We start from the raw sequence: 16435 nt of genomic DNA, 5'->3' as shown, positions 1-16435 counted from the left end.
GGCACACTCAGAAACAGCTGGGTCTTAACTCCATGATGGGGGTTGGTGGTGCTAGTTCCAGGTCGTAGAGACCAGGAACAAGGAGAGACCTCTGTCTCCTTCCTTTGGGGGCCCTGGGTAACACGGACTCCCACTTGGTTGTCATGAATGATTATACTACCCACTCAGGAGCAACTAACAGCAAGAGAAAACATCCCCCATACCAATTGCCACACTGTCAGAGTGACAGGAACCTCGTCATTGACTTTATGCTGGCTTTTAAAGTCTGGCTGGGCACAGAAAGACACACACACACACACACACACACACACACACACACACACACACACACACACACTAACCAGTTAAAATGTCCAAATAAAATTTACTGCAACTTTTGTAGAATTTAATTTGTGCTACAAGTCTTGTTGCATAGGAAACTATTCAAAGCCCCTGAGGAAAAATATCCACGGTTTAAGGTGCAACTGGTTTTGTTTCTTCTTTGGGGAAAAAGGCAAGAAAGAGATGGTCTCTGGGCAAAATGAAGGTGCAGAGTATTGGGCATTACTGTGGTGACCTGGGAGTCCTGTGACTTGGTTCCTACAGCATTAATACCTACTATTTACTTTTAAGTCTGTTGGTCTGCAGGTTTTGATTCGGAAGCTATAGACATTTCAGCTCAGCGTGGAGGTTGGACACTGGTCATCAGCCTGTGCCTGCAAAGCAGATGGCACAGCCAGAGTCTTTCCCATTACCAGGGTCACTTAACTGCTGATCTTTCTGGTCTGTGTTGTACTTCCTGTTTCCTCCCCAAATGCCACAGATATTGTGTGACCCTGGAAGTCATCGTGGACCACATGATCCACCACCTCGAAGTTCAATACAATCCTCTGCAAGCTCCCAACCTTCCAGAGAGCATCACTCAGGGAGAACGCTCCTCCTGCTAATATTTACACTGCTGGATAACTATGTTATCCCCTTAGGAGATGCGGGTGCACCAGGAAAGAGGAGGTTAAACGTGAGAGATGAAGTGAGGAGTTTGGCAATGGCAGATGGCACCTCTACACGCCAGCATGTGATGTCACCTGAAAAGTCACCAGGTGACCATGGTGGATATAAGAAGAGCCAGGGGCTACCAGGTTCTGGCTGGGTGCTAGGGTGTTCCTCCCACCAATAGCAGAGGTGGAGCTGCCCTGAGGGAGACAGCATTCAATGACCCAGAGTGGCAGGGACCACCTTGTTCTCAGGGGGCACTGTTCAGAATTGTTACTACAAATAGCCAAATGCAAGGGGCCAGAGACCCTCCCAGCCCACCAACTCCAGTTGATTCCTTATTTGTTGGAAGAATCTCAATGGTACTGAGCTACCATTTGGGGACTTAGCAGCTCACTGAAGCACACAGACCAAAATGTTGTGTGGATGGCCACCGAGGACAGCAAGGTAGAAAGAAGGAAGGAAGGGTAGGCAGCCTCAAGGCCACCTACTACAAGTCACCAGGCCCATGGGCTTGCCTTCCCACAGGCGACAAGTGGAAAATGTCTGCACGGAGCCAATTCCTTTCCCACTCTGCGTGTCAAAATACAAGATATGTCTGGGACTCAGAAACACCTGTGGCCTTAAAATATCTACATAACCCTGGAACATAATTTGAAAAGGCCTTTAAAGAGCATAAAAATCTCAATAGCATTTGCCTTTACTAAGGTGAATTTTTTTTTTAAATAACCTTTACAGTCCATTAAAAAATTAGATACCACCTTTCTTACGTCCTTTCTAAGTCTTCTGTTAAAAAAAGTGATTTTTAAATTTAAACGTACATTTTCAACAAATAGAAAGCAACACAATTGGCAACTGGAAGTAGAAAGCCCCTGGGACCTGCCCCTGGATAGAGGGGAGGGGAAGAGAGTCAAAAGTCCTCAGTCCCTCCTGGGCGTGGCTGGCAGGTAGGCGTCGACCTGAGCAGCCATCCCTCCCTGCACCATCTGGTGATGGCACAGCTCCCACTGTGGAGAGATGATGACGAGTCCCAAGCTCTGGTGGGCAGAGTCCCAAGCCCTGGTAGGTGGAGTCCCAGCTCTGGTGGGCGGAGTCCCAAGCCCTGGTGGGTGGAGTCTCCCAGCTCTGGTGGGCGGAGTCCCAACTCTAGTGAGCAGTAGGGCAGGGGCCCCACTCAGATCACAAAGTCATCATGGTCCGCGGGACTGAAGGCAGCTGCCCTCAGGATGTCCAGTGAGTTCACTAGGATCAGTGTCCCTGTGAGGTGCTTCCAGCGCCTGGTGATGGGGTTCTTCATCTTGTCCAGGCCTATGTGCAGCTCTTGGATGACATCTCGGTAGCTGTCCCCAATCTGGTGGCTCCAGGTGAGTAAGAAGTCATAGGCGGGTTTCCACATGGCCTGGGTGATGCAGTGAGCAGAAACATCAAAAAAGAGAGAGAGAAAGGTCAGGTCAGTGAGGTCCCTCAGTCAGTCACTCCTGTGACACAGCAGCAGGTGGAGTCATTGGTGCGACCTGGCCTACACTGGGGAAAGGGTAGTGTCCTCCTGTGTCTGAGTCATGAGATGGATCTCTCCTGCCTTACAGCGCCCACTTTCACCCGTGCCGTGTATCAGAAACTACCCATGCAAAGAGAGCGCACCCTCCCCCTTGGGACTCCCTGCTTCCCTGCCTTGTGAGCCTGAATCAGCTTTCCAGGGTCACCTCCACAAACAGGCAGTGTCTGGGCAGGACTCCAGCACACCCAACCTTTGTCGAAGTTAGGTAACATAGCAGGAATTCAGCCGATATACCGGACCCCCCAGGGCTCTGTTAATATACTCGTCGGTGTTACAGGAAGTAACTTAAAGTTAAAATTAGCAAGGGAGGGCAGTGCTCTGCCCAGATGGTGGCAGAGCAGCCCTGGTCCCTCCATGTCAGGGTATACTTTGTATTGGGCAACCTCACTTTACCTCAGCCTACCCTGCTAGAGTGCTATGAAGCAGATTGGTTTATTATTGGACCCCAAGAGTCCATAGGGAACTGAGGGCAAAGAAAGTAACCAAGGGGCTGGAGCCCCACTCACCTCACTGTCTACCACCCCATTCCTGTCTCGGTGAGGAGACTCATAGGCATCCATCTGCTGCTTGGAGACCTTAGCTAGCTTCTCAGCCAGTTCCCTCCAGCGCTGGGCCACCTCGACAGCTGTGGTCAGGAGCACAAAGTCCTGGATGAGTCTCACCACCAGGCCCTGACAGTCCATTTTCAGCAAAGCCTGGGAAGATGAAAGGCAGCATGAGGCCAGGGTAGGCTGGGCTTCGGGGGACGGTCAACCTGTAGATGATGCTTTTTAGTCTAAGAGTTCTAAGGCCCCCTGCCCGGCACCACACAAGAGGATAGAGATGCCTTACAGGGATTTTGGGATATAACATGAAAAAATGTAAGACCATGGGGTACAGGCCACCATGGCTAATGCCCTTATAAGAGCCACCCACCTATGAACCAGGGCTGGCCTGATACTCTTTCCAGAGGCAGTGGGGAAGGTGAGAGGTACTCCCAGTCACGGGAAGGCCCGACTCAGGCTGGCCAAGCACATCTGCTGTGTTGGTAATAGGACAAACTGGCAGAGGCTGAGCAGCTAAGTCCAGAGCCCCTCAGAGGGAGAGACCAGAGGCAGAAGTTGGCCTCAGTTTCTTGAGGCTCTCTCCATGATACTGGCACATCGGGAGTTGACCCATCCCGATGACACAGTGGATGGGTTAACCTCATGTCAATTACTTATGTATTTATGAAAGTGAATATGGCTTGGATTTTGGTATCTGAAAAGAAATCATTTTTAATAAAACTAAATATGTGTTTATATTCCAGAAAAAAAAAAGTATGGATCATGTGTATAGCCATGTGTCTCAGAGTGGATGTGTGGTGTGCTGGTGGTCAAGAGTCGGGTTTAAGCTTTGTTTGGTGGCCTGTGAGTTTAGGGATAGACTGAGGCAGGAAAGTTCACCTCAGCTCTATGTGCTGTCCTGGGAGAGGGTGCAAATGAAGAGGGCTGGACAATACGTCACTCAATCACATCAAACAAGCCGTTGTGTCTATGCACTTGGGTGCCTGGCTCTGGAGGTGGCCTCATGTCCTAGGTGACAGAGTGCGTCAAAATCACCTGCTTCGATTCAAGTCGACTCTTGGCAGGAGCCAGTAACCCCGCTCTCTCCCCTGGGGCTCTGGGCACAGAATACAAAGGTCCCAAGAAATTCAGGTCATTTGTTAGGAGAGCACATGGCCAGGTCCAGGGCAGCTAAGGCTCCATTTCTGGGAGTAGCCGTTAGTGACTAGGCTAGTGCTTTTGACGTCAGCAATGAGGGCGTATCAACCTCTCCTGCACTCTACTGGGCTCTTCTCAGTCCACTTTTTCTGAGCTCAGCACTGGCTCTGCCTGTTACCAGCTGCTCATACCACCCAGTGTGTTTGTGTGCATTCCCCAAATGGGTGAGCTTTGGATACACATTAAGTACTAGCAACGGGAAGTGTGCCTCAGGATCCCAGCTCTGGGGAATCCCACCCCTCCCACGGCTCACTCAAGTATACAAAGGCATGCTGGAAAATACCAAAGGAAATAAACACAATACTGGTTTCAGATAGAATTTTGCTAATATGAGTGAAGGGGCAGACTGAAATTGTGGCTTGTAGGCCACATGGTTTCTGTCCCAGCATTCCATGGGGGCAGAAAGACATTGCCTGACAGCAGTTCTTCTAGTTTTATTTCTGTTGCTGTGGGAAACATCTTAAAGCAACATGGGAGGAAGGGGTTATCTGACTTACAATTTCAGGTTATAGTCCATCACTGAGGGGCAGTCAAGGCAGGAATTCATCTGGCCAGTCATATATATCATACTCACAGTCAAGAGCAGAGAGAAACAAATGCACCCATCCCGTCTGCTTCTTGCTTTCAGTTTTATACAGTTTCAGGGCCCCATGCCTGGGGAATGACACCACCCACTGTGGGCTTGGTCTTCATACATCAATCATCAATCAAGATAATCCCCCACAGACATGACCACAGGACAACCTTAACTAAATAATTCTTCAATTGAAACTCTCTTTGCAAGCAGTTTTAGGTTATGGTAAGGTGACTATAAAATTAACTATCATAGCAACTGCAGACAGCTGGGAGGTCAAGGGACACATTGTGTCCCTGTAAGGTATTTGGATAGTAACAGTTGGGCACAGGCTATGTGGATGCTAACCTGTTTTACAAGCTAGTACTTGGGCTTGTGTTAGTGTATTTGCTCCTGAGATGCTCCAGTCCGATGGAAAAGCTCTCCTGTATGGCACAAGGGACATGGCCGATGGACCTACATCTTCACCCAGTTAACTACACAGCCAGCAGCTTAGTCTCTGTGGCCTCCTGGTCTGCAGGATAAGGTGGGTTTTCCCTCCTGACCCATCCTGAGTCTCCTTGCCACTTCTGTTCTCTTGATAGCCACCCTCCTTGGTGTCTTGGGCAGCTCGATCCACTTCCCTGCTGGAGACAACCGTCTTCTGACTTACAGTCTCACCCCTTCCTTCTCAGACACATTCCTGCAAAGGGCCCACTGCAGCCCTTTTTCTATAAGTCCCCATACTGTGACCCAATGGACTACTGGAGACCTGTCCTTAGTGGTAGCTCCAGGGTCAGGTTGGGGAGGGGGTGGGGGGAGGAACTTTCATGGGTTTAATGATATCACTATGGGTTCTTCTACTTAAATTTCTTTTCCTCTAATTTCCAGCCAACATCTTCTCCACCCCCCCAAAGCCCCCCCAAAACAGAGACCACAGGGCCGATTCAAGGTGGTGTCCTTAAAATGGGAAACAGTGTTTTATACCAAAGGCATGCTGCCATGCTGCCTGAGACTAGAGAGATAGCTTAGAAGGCGACACCATTTGCTGCTCTGTCCTGAAGACCAGTTCAGATCTCAGCACACACATCAGGTAGCTCACAAATACATGTCACTCTAGTGTCAATGGTTCCCCTTTGGCCTCCAAGGGTACACGTTTATACATACATACATACACACACATACACACACACAGACAGACATACATACAAACAAAATAAAATCTAAGTATGCATTTTTAAGTGTATTGCCTTAAACTAAGAAGCATATTACTGGATACAACCCATCACAGTCCCTCAAGAGTTGGTTCTCTGGGGGTCCTGCCTATGACCCTTTTTGCCCCAGGCCACTTCAAACTTGTGCTGGCAAGATGAGAGCAACTCAGATCTACAAGGTGCACACAAGCCTGCATGCAGTCAGACTGTTTTCCTTCCTCAGTGTATTCACAGGATACACACACGCGAGCATGTGTTCCCACTGGCTTTCAACACACTCAGAAAACTCTCCACACCGTACAACAGAAGATGCACCAGGGTTCCAACACCTTAAGACCAGAACGTTCTGCAGTTTTTCCCCTTTGGGAAACAACCCCAAACCCCCATACCAAACTTCAGGCTACAGAGCCAAGTCCCCTACCCCTGCCAGGGTCTGGGCCAGTAACTTCAGGGATGGGGCATCTCAGAACTTTCAAAGCGTCTCCTGTCACTCTCAGCCAACTGGCTCCAACGTGACACTGGGTATGTATGTACCCAACAGTGCTCTGTTCCCTGGAAAGAGCCCATGACTTAGAATTACAACACTCAGGCTTCCCAGAGGGTCTTGAACTTCAGTGGTCATCAAAACCACCAGTGCCTCCCATCAAATATGCAATGGTACCAGAGAGCAGGCAGCCCCAGAAAAGCCAACTGTGGAACACCCACCACAAATGGCAACCACTGTCAAGGTCAATGGAGGCCTTGAGTAACATAAGTTGATAGCCCTTGCTACACATAGGGCTCGAATTACAGTGGAGAAAGGAAGCATGATGGGACCCGGAAGAGCACAGAAGGCTCAGATGCCTCTTAGCTGAAGCCACTCCCTCCCTCTCTTCCTCCCTCCCTGCCTCTTCGAGGATTTTCTCTGTGCCTTTCTTTTACCATAGAGTTCAGGTCTAATGGAGGGCAGTAACGAGAAACAAATACAGTCATCTTGACTTGAGCAAGCACTATGAAGATCCCGGAATACAAGCTTGCTCCATCAGGGGCTGGAAGGAACATTGGAATGGACATGTGAGAGAATTCATCGTCAGGAGCTCCAGGCAAGAAGGATACCAGCTTCCAGAGCTCACAGCAAGAGGACAGCTGCTGCATGCAGAACACAGAGAAAAAGGCCACAGGCAGAGGCATGGGCAGCCACAGGCCCTGCACGAGGTACCAGGGAGGAGCCTGGAGGCCATGGGGAGGTGCCTCTGGCCCCTACTGAGACCACTCCCTTCCACTATGCACAGTGGATACCTCAAACCTTCAACTTCCTACTTTAGCTATAGCTGCCAAAGCAGAGGTGCTGGTGATGCTAAGGTAGTTTACAAGAAGAGGGCACTGGCTTAGCTCTGACCTGCTGGCTGCAGCCAAGTCTATAGAAAACCTGACTGACCCTCTGTCATGAATCCATGAGAAAACAAGCAGGCAAATGAGGTTGGGGTTAGCCAGCAGTGAGTTTTTGAAGTTTGGCCAGCTATTAAAATTCCACTGCTTGGGAAGCAATGCCCAAGATTGATGGGGAGAAAAGAAAACAGAGGAACCTGGATTCTTTTTTATTATAAAACTACCCTTGCCCCAGGGCCAAGTTCTAGCTAAGGCCAAGTTGCATCTACTCCAGTCAAGAAGGCAGAGGGGACTCAGTGGCGCACCCCTCCCACAGACCAGAGAGCCCCAAATCCTCTCCAAACTTGCCACGCTGAGTAAGAGCCAGACCATGAAAGTATTTAGGAAATGGGCATAGAGCCCCCATCCCTGAAGTTTGCCCACAGAGGAAGAAAGTGGGTCTATTCCAGGGAAATGTTCTTCAGCTGTGGGAGGGACAATAGGTGCTGCTTATGTTCCATGGAAGCACCTAATTCTGCTGGCAATGAAGGGTGCTGCAAAGGGCTCCCAGGGAATACATGAACACATGCTACTGCCCTGGGGAGCTCCAGCCACCCAGGAAGGCCAGGGCAAGGGGGGCTCTCCATGACCATCTGGAAATCCACTTCAGATGGCAATACAGCTGGAAGAGATCTGTTTGACCCCTGTAGGAAACCTACATGCAGAGACCATGGCTGTCCCCATTCACTTCTGGCTTCTTTCCCAGTGTGAAACTGCAGCCATCAAAATCCTCTGGGACCTGTCAAGGGCCCTCCCAACCACAATCCACGCTGCCTTCCTGGGGATCAGGCTTGTTTGTCCCATGTTACCACGGGCCATATTCAAAGGGTCACATGCCCTGCTCGACCTCCAAGGGTCATCAGTATTGATTCAGAGATGCTTGCTGATGTCATACAGAGGGGCAAGTGGGGAAAAGACATGGAGTAGGAGAGCGGCCAAAAAAGCTGGGGACAGTGGAGGCAGGAAGGGTCAAGAGGAGCTCACCAAGTGTTTCTACTGTCAATGGTGACTGTCAGAACCATACGACAGGGGTGGGCAGCCTGTGGGGGAAAACAGGGCTGTTCCACTACCTTATGCTCCAAAGCCCAGGTTGTTGCAAGACCCGGAAAGGTCTCTGACAACATCCCTAGCCAGCCTGAGGTCAGTGTGCCTCGGAATCTGAATCTCTCCTTTCTAAAGCATTCCTTAGAATGCCAGTTTGTTTTATACCAGCCAAGAGTCTGGCCCCCATGGACGCAAATGAGCAAGAAGGCATCCCAGTAGACAGAGGTTGTAGGCACCAGGCAACATAAGGTGGGAACTCACATCAAAGCGAGGCCAGATGTCGGGGAACAAAGGCTTTAACCACTATGTCAGTCTGCTGGGGACCTACTGACCCAGAGATACCCTTCAGAGACCCAGGTAGAAGCTTCTGGATCATAGCCCCATGCTCTTTTCCCATGGTGTCCGAGTTTGCTTTCTATTGCTGTGATAATCATCGTGACCAAAAGGAACCCAGGGGGGAAGAAAGGATTGATGTGGCTGACACATCCCGATCTCAGTCAATCTCCAAAGGAAGCCAGGGCAGGAACTCAAGCAGGAGCAGAGTATGAACCACGGAGCTTATGGGCTCGCTTCCCATGGCTCTCTCAGTCTGCTTTTGTATATAAGCCAGGATGAGCAGACAGGGACAGCACACCCCACAGTGGGCTGGGCCCTCCCATATCATTCATTAACCAAGAAAAGGCTCCACAGATGTGCCCTTAAGCCAATCTGATGGGGGCAATGTCTCAATGTAGGTTCCCAGTTTACAGAGACTCTGTACTTGTGTCAAGTTGTCAAAAGCTAACCAGTGAATTCAGGACCACAGGAAACCATAGAAGAGAGAAGAAATACCTTCCCTGGGGGGGTCCCATGACACTTCCAACAGCGTCCCTGTGACTCGGCCCAGTATGACCCATGCCTGTCTGTCTCAGGAAGCGCACCCGAGTTTTGGACACCTGCCCTAGCACTCACCATCACCAGCTCCTTCTGGAAGGACTTCCGGTCCTTGTTGTCAGGGTTGTTACAGTCTTCCTTGAGCTTTTCCAGAACGGAAGCCACCCGTTCCGGCTCACTGTCCAGCTCTGCCCGGCAGAAGAAGGTGAGCGGCAGGTTGCTGTAACCCAGGGCGTCTGCAAAGGCCCGCCAGCTGCTGATGTTCTCCATGAGCAAGGTCCGCACAGAGGCGTAGATGTAGGTGAGGAACTTGCAGGGCCGTAGGATCTGCTCCAGCAGCACTGAGGTACTCAGCTCGGGCCCCGAGAACAGGCTGGGCCGGGCCTTGCCGACCACCAGCACATTCTTGGTGTGCACCAGGCCCACCTTGCCCTGGTAGTAGCCAATGTACCACTCCTTGGTCCACAGCTGTCCCTTGAGCCGGATGCGCTCCTCGCTGAGCAGAGCCACGACGTCACCCTTCTTGTACTCCAGCAGGTAGTGACTCTTGTTCTGACGCACCACTGTCTTTAGAAGCTTGCCGAACTTGAGACTAGACACGGGGCGGTCCTGAAACGTCGGATACTTGGTTGTGACGACAAACGGGGACAGGATGATCTTCCCAACCTCGTTCTTTTTAAGAAACCTCCTCTGCCCGGAGGGTTTAATGGCGCTTTTAGGGGGAGGCTGTGGAGTCTGGACACAAAACTGAGTGAGGATCGTGTCCTGATCATCCTTGACCTGTACCCTCAGGGTGAAGTCGGACAGCTCGTTGGGGTTCTGGGAGATGACGGAGAAGATCAGACGGCTAACCTTGCCCAGTTTCATCTGAAACCCTCTTACTACTCTGGCTTGCTCGTTGGCCTTGACCTCATAGTTAGTCATATTGGAGAACATACACACTCTGAGATCCTGGGGCCTGGACAGAATGAACTGGTGTTTGCCCCACAGCTGGAGGGCCACGGGGGCAGCACTGGGAGCCTGCCGAGTCACCTCGCTGACCAGGAGGGTCTTGGGGGCACAATCGTGTCCAAAAATGGTCACTACTGTCTTGAAGGATGGATGGATGTGTTTGGGACCATAGAGACCCACGGTGACCCTCTTATTGATGAAATCCCACACGGTGGAAGGGTAGAGGATGTTGGGGCCCTGGGCAACGATGGCTAGGTACATGCAAGGTTCCAGGTTGTCCAGCTGTACCTGTATGGTGTCCCCATAGCTGTAGGCGAGAGGGATGGGCACATAAGGCCCCTCCTTTGAGTCACTTCTCAGACACTGCAGGGCCACCGTGCTTTTGCTAAAGATGTCGCCCTTCACCTCGGCGGAGACCTTCATTTCCAAGATGATGAAGGTACTCACCTCTAGGTTGCTCAGCTTCACCTCCACCACGGGGCTTATGCTGGTGGATCTGTCACTGTTAAGGTCCAGCGGAGGGTCCAGCAGGGCTTTCATCGAAATCTGCTGTGTCTCCCCAGGAGCCACATGGCCCTCTGGCACATGGATACTGATGCTGGTGTCAGGAAGCTGCACAGAGCCCCCAGAGCTATCCAGCTTGCACACGATATTTGTCTCCACTGCTTGGGTCTGGCCCCAACCTGGGCTTTGGCCGAGCAGATCCAAGTCATGGCAGGAACGGGCCAGCTTCCGGTGATTGAGCCAGGCGGTTCGGAAGTCTTCTCGGCTTTGAAACTGTTCCGGGGCAGGCGACTTCAAGCCTGTGAAGAAGCTGGACGTTGGGGGAGCATCTGATTTGGCTTGCAGGACAGAGAGTTCCGAAAGGCTGTAGGAACGCTTGCTTCTGAAGAAGGGGTTGTCCCGTTTCACAGGCTGCTCCACGTGGAGTCCATTGGTGGCTGGGAGCTCATCAAAGATGTTGCCGGTGCTGTTGGTGGTCGCCGAGCTGGACTCAGTGAAGGAAGACGTGCCCGTGTCAAACAGGAGCAAATCCACGGTACTCTTGGGGTTTAGCTCATCCGCACTGGGCTGTGCATTCCCATTCAGAAAGGGGTTCGTTCGGACTCCATTCCAGAAAGGGTTGTTACTATAGGGCCTGCCAGATTCTTTCTGGTCATCGGTCCAGCCCCCTAGCAGATCTAGCTCCTTGGCAACTTCATCGGGGCTGTCCGGGAGATTGTCGATCATGCCGCTGTCACTCAGGGTAGAATTCCGGTAGTTCAATGGCTGCACGTAGGAGGAAGGGATGTAGCCCATCTCGGTGGTGTTGTGAGCGTACCACCACTCCCCGCCAGACGTGTCCAAGACGTAGAGGTGGTCGCCCTTGGAGAACTTCAGGGTGGTGAAGTTGTTTGGGCAATAGTCTTTGATGGCAATCACTTCCTTTGCATTTCCGAAAGGCGTGGGGTTGTCTACGAGCAAGGCACTGGGGGAAGGCACTGCGTAAGAACAAAGAGAGTGTGAGGTCAGGCCCACAGGTACAGGAGACATTTCCAAGTTAGGGGGGTAGGGGAGGGTGGGACAGGCTAGAAACAGATGATGCCATCACCAACCCAGCCAGGGTGAAGAGCCACTCAGCCACTTTCCAAGTCATCCTTCCAAGTGAGGCAAAGGACTCAAGAGGAATGTTCCTTAGCCACCTTAGAAAGACAGACTACATGATAGTAGAGGACATGTCCCCTTGTGCTGAGCAGCTCATTTTGATAATTTTTTTTTTTTTTTACCTAATTTCTGACCAGGACTGTTACCATGATGAAAGAAAGGACAGATGTGAAATGTTAGAGAGCACACTGATGCCCTGGGCTAGGCAGCGGCCCAGTGATGCCCTGGGCTAGGCAGTGGCTCGCTGCACGTACAGATTGATTCCAGCCAGGATCATTGAATCCTTGTTCTTCTTTGGTATGGAAGATAGAAAAGGAGAAGAACAAGTCCCTGACAATCAGGAAGATCTAGCTAAGTTTCAAAGTGCCACCCATCTCTCACCTTTCTTTAGGAGACAAGTGATTTTTGAGTTTGTTTGGGGTCTATCCCCACTCCGCCTCCCCAGACAGGGTTTCTCTGTGTCCTGGAATTAGCTCTGTAGACCAGGCTGGCCTCTTACTCAGAGATCCACCTGCCTCTGCCTCTCGAGTGCTGCAATTAAAGGCGTGCGCCACCACAACCTGGCTAGATGTTTGGGTTTTTTTTAAATGGTTATTTAAAGTATGGGGCCCCCCTCCCCCACCCCTTGACAATCAGAGGTCTAGTCATGCATGGGTCTAGCCACCCAAGGACGACTTTTACTTAAACGCAGTCCAAGAAACCATCACTTTAAAAACAACCCAGGGTAATGCATAGTTCGTCTCCAACACACCATGCTTGAGAATACCACAGGCAACACCCAGAACAGATGAAATAAGTCATCTATGCAGGATACGTACTTGGAAAAATAATGAATGTGTGCCAGGCCCAGGTGAGATGCTTTTCGGGGGACAGAGAAAATGCTTTCTGATGGAAAGAGACAGGGGAAGCCCCTCCCAGGGCAAGCCCTCTGCCACGGCCTTATTTAGTCTGTAGACACCTGGTCTCTGTAGCTGTTCTTTCCTTTTAAAATGAAATTAAGTTGTTTGTCTACACATACAGGCACATGGCGAGGTTGTGTGAAACAGAAGGTAACTTCCAGAACTAGATTCTCTCCTTCCACCGTGGGATCCAGGCACTGATCTCAGGTCTTCAGCCTTAAGCAACAAGCACTCTCATCCACTAAGTCATCTTGCTGGCTCAAATCAAGTATCTCCTAAAGCTAACGGTGTATACAGAAACAGGCAAAAGGGCCAAATTCTCAGCTAAACCAACTTCACAGATGCTTGATACAGGATGAAGTCCATGGCCATTAGGGCTTCATCTGTCGAACTGGCTGCCCGGACACTATTACCTGCCAGGTTCCTCTTTCTTCGAAAGGAGACAACAAACCCAACCCTGTCTCCTTGGCCAAGCTTGGGAAGGAGGCAAGGAATCTCTTAGCTGGCAGAGGTGCATCCGGCTTATCTGGACCCTGGAACTGCCCCTCTCACTTTTAAAAAGATGCAAATCTCATCTCCGTGCCTGGGTGTTGCCGGCTCACCAGACACGAGATGAGTCGCCTATTGGTGCCGTGTAACCCACTGGAGCCCCCGTCCCGTTCTCCTGATGGAGAAAAGGCATCTTTCTCAGCAGGCTGTGGTGAGGCCTGATGGGCGCTCAGCTTTAAGTTGGGATCATACATAAGTCATCTGAAACCCATTCACTCCCTGCTAATTTCACTTTTTCTCCATAGCACTTACTAAGGTAAGGGGGAGTTTCTCCTTTACCCTCAAGAGTTCAGGGGAATAAACAAACCAAGATTAAATTGAAGATAAGAAAATTTCCTTAGTGTGCAAAAGAGGGAGTCAAGGGCCTAGCATTCTCTGCCTTTCTAAAGGGAAAGGGGAAACATGGAGGCAGAAACGTTTGGGGAAAATACTGCATGACTTTAAGGGGAACCCACGTTCCTGGAAACATTGCCATATACTGCCATGTTCTCTTTCAGATGGAAGCAGGGGCCAACGAGGTTGACAGAGTCTGTCCAAGTGTGTGAGTTTAACAATGGAAACCAGGGAAGGGAGGAGGCAGACAGCCTGGGTCTGGAGTTCTAGCCGAAGGAATCTTTCCTTGTATCTACACTACCCCACACCCTGCCGTTGCCCCACCCCACCCCGATCACCACACCGCAGACTTGATGAGATGTAGCAATCACCAGCTCACAACGGTGCCTGGAGTCCTTGAGAAGGTAAGTAGCGTAGGGTGCAGAGTCCCAGGAGGCACCCTCCTTGTGCCTCAGGCAAATGTGGCCCTGGACATGGGTCACACAGCTGGGCTACTGAACCTCACACATCAAACCTGCCTAGAAACTTTCAAGGTTAGGCCCCAGTGAGGAGGTCTTCACTTCCCTCTAAAGGTTCCCATGTCTTGCTAGCATACATGTAACTCGTCTGGATGCATTACGCTTGTCAATCTCTTTGTTAAAGAGGCCATGTCTGAAAGGGTGGAAGTCTTCATCTCTCAGGAGGATGTAAGCTCCAAGGGATCCTGGCACACAGTAGGTGGGCAGGGAATATCCATGAGCCGACAGTCACATGTCAGCACCAGAATGTTTGAATCGTGGTGCTGGCAGGCAAGCAAGTCAGAATTCCCCTGATCAGGCCCTTCTGCCACCAAGTCACAAAAGTGACAAACTGAATTAGTACCCTTTTCCTATTGCTGTGACAAAATACCCGGCCAAGGCAAGGACTCGGAGGAAAGCTTAGTTTTGGCTCACGTTTTTACCATGGGTAGCCGTGTTCTGCAATCAGGAAGCAGAGAGCAATGAATGCTGGCGCTCGGCAGGCTTCCCCAATTTCTCCTTTTCTATCCAGCCCATGGGATGGTGCCGCCCACACTGAGGCTGGGTCTTCAGCCTAATTAACCTTGGTTAACTCAGCCTGGGAGCTCTCTCACTGGCTACATCTGTCTCTTGGGTCATTCTCAATCCTGTCAAGCTGAACACAGGAGGCATCACACAAAACCTGCCCCTGAAAGGTTGGCAGGAAACAAAGAGCCTGAAGGGACAGGCCAGCTTCCTCTCTGGAATGTGCTAATGTGAGCGGCACCACAGGTAATAGTCGAGGGACAGGGGAACCCGAGGGACGCTCAGACAGTCTACGAGAAGATGCGAAATCAGCTGAAGAACCTCAGCCCAAGGGACCTGATGACTGATAATAATCCTGGAGGGCCAAGTAGGTAGATGCGGCTGCATGAGGAGGGTGCGAGCCGTGGGAAAGGCAGAGAGTGCTAGCCCCAAGCAAGGTCTGTCTGCTCCCATCTCCCATCATCCTCTGGCTCTGTCACTTCTCCCTAGGATGTGGGGCAGGGCTCCTCTGGAATAAGCATCTTAATCTCTCACGTCTGACGAAGGTCAGAGACTTGGGAAGGGTAGGTGAGGCTGTGGGCCTTCCTCCTGGCTCACAGCTCTCCCCGACCATCTGGGAGGAATTCTTTCTTTGGTATGGCAAGAAGGGGCAGAGACAGGAGGGCTGGTCACACTGTGCTTCTGAGCCTTTACCCTCGGCCCCAAGAGACTGCAGGAAACGTGGGAATAGGAAAGCGACTTGGGCGGGATTAGGGGTGGGGGTCCCAGAAACACTTCTCTCCCACACCTGTGGCTGGTCGTGCCCTCTAGTAACAGGACACATTTTCTTCCCTGATGAATATACTAGAAATAAAAGACAAAACAAAACAAACCCCACAGGTGAAAATTAAATAGTGCACGGCAGCCATTAAAACCTTGTCAGAATCCTTCCAAAGTTATTTCCTGTTGTGTTCTCTTCCAGTAATTAATTCTCTTACAGCCAAGGTTTTCAAATTAAAAAAAAAAAAAAAAAANAAAAGAAAAGAAAGAAAGAAAAGAAAAGAAAAAAAGAAAAGGAAAAAAGAAAAGAAAAGCCAAAGCATGCTTTGTACACAGTCTGAAATACATCAATACAAATTATCATCTTCGCTTCGCCAGACTGAAGAGTAAGAATGGTTTTTACTTAAAATTCTGAGCACTGTCCCTCTAGAGCACAGGAGAATACATTTCACTCAGAGATCTGTCTCTCCCATCCCTTGGGGAACTACCATGGTGGACTGTGTCCTCCATTCCCTTCTGGAGGACATCTATGCATCATCTCCATCAATTGCCGACAACACCTGGGAACAAGAGGACACGGGGACAGAGATTTTATTCCTCCAAATCCTCATCGAATCCCATCTTAATGAGATGTGGGGCGAACGGCCTAGATCGGTCATTTTAAACCTCCCTGGATGTTTTGCAACTTCGGGGTCCTGAATAACATGTTTTCTATCCCCTGGCCTAAGTATTTTGTAGGCATGAATGAGGACAGAAGACTCTGTCCGCAGCAGGTGCTGTGGCAAGAGCTGCTTGCCTTTTGATGCGCACACCAGGTAAACGGAAGTGATGCAGCCAGGAGGGACAGGCCAGCATCGAGGCAGAGGGATCCTGCGAAGACCAAGGCTCTTCAGTCCTGAGCGACTCAGACTCTCA

At 50.6% G+C, this 16435-nt stretch overlaps 1 protein-coding gene across 2 annotated transcripts in view; it reads right to left on the bottom strand.

Moving 5' to 3' along the window:
• Window positions 1-363: 363 nt before the first annotated feature.
• Window positions 364-16435, bottom strand: part of Sh3bp4 (SH3 domain binding protein 4) — an 80732-nt gene continuing 64660 nt past the window's right edge. For both annotated transcript variants that reach the window (XM_029538745.1, XM_021198785.2), the window contains 3 exons: window positions 9442-11795; window positions 3037-3225; window positions 364-2371 (listed from right to left, as the gene is read on the bottom strand). In XM_029538745.1, coding sequence (XP_029394605.1) covers window positions 2147-2371; window positions 3037-3225; window positions 9442-11795 — 2768 coding nt within the window. In that variant the 3' untranslated portion in view covers window positions 364-2146. The remainder of the gene's footprint in view (window positions 2372-3036; window positions 3226-9441; window positions 11796-16435) is intronic.

Source organism: Mus pahari, chromosome 5 (assembly GCF_900095145.1).
Source record: "Mus pahari chromosome 5, PAHARI_EIJ_v1.1, whole genome shotgun sequence".
Lineage (NCBI taxonomy): Eukaryota > Metazoa > Chordata > Mammalia > Rodentia > Muridae > Mus > Mus pahari.
Note: the sequence above shows the minus strand (reverse complement) of the source record. Positions and strands in the feature narration are given on the sequence as shown.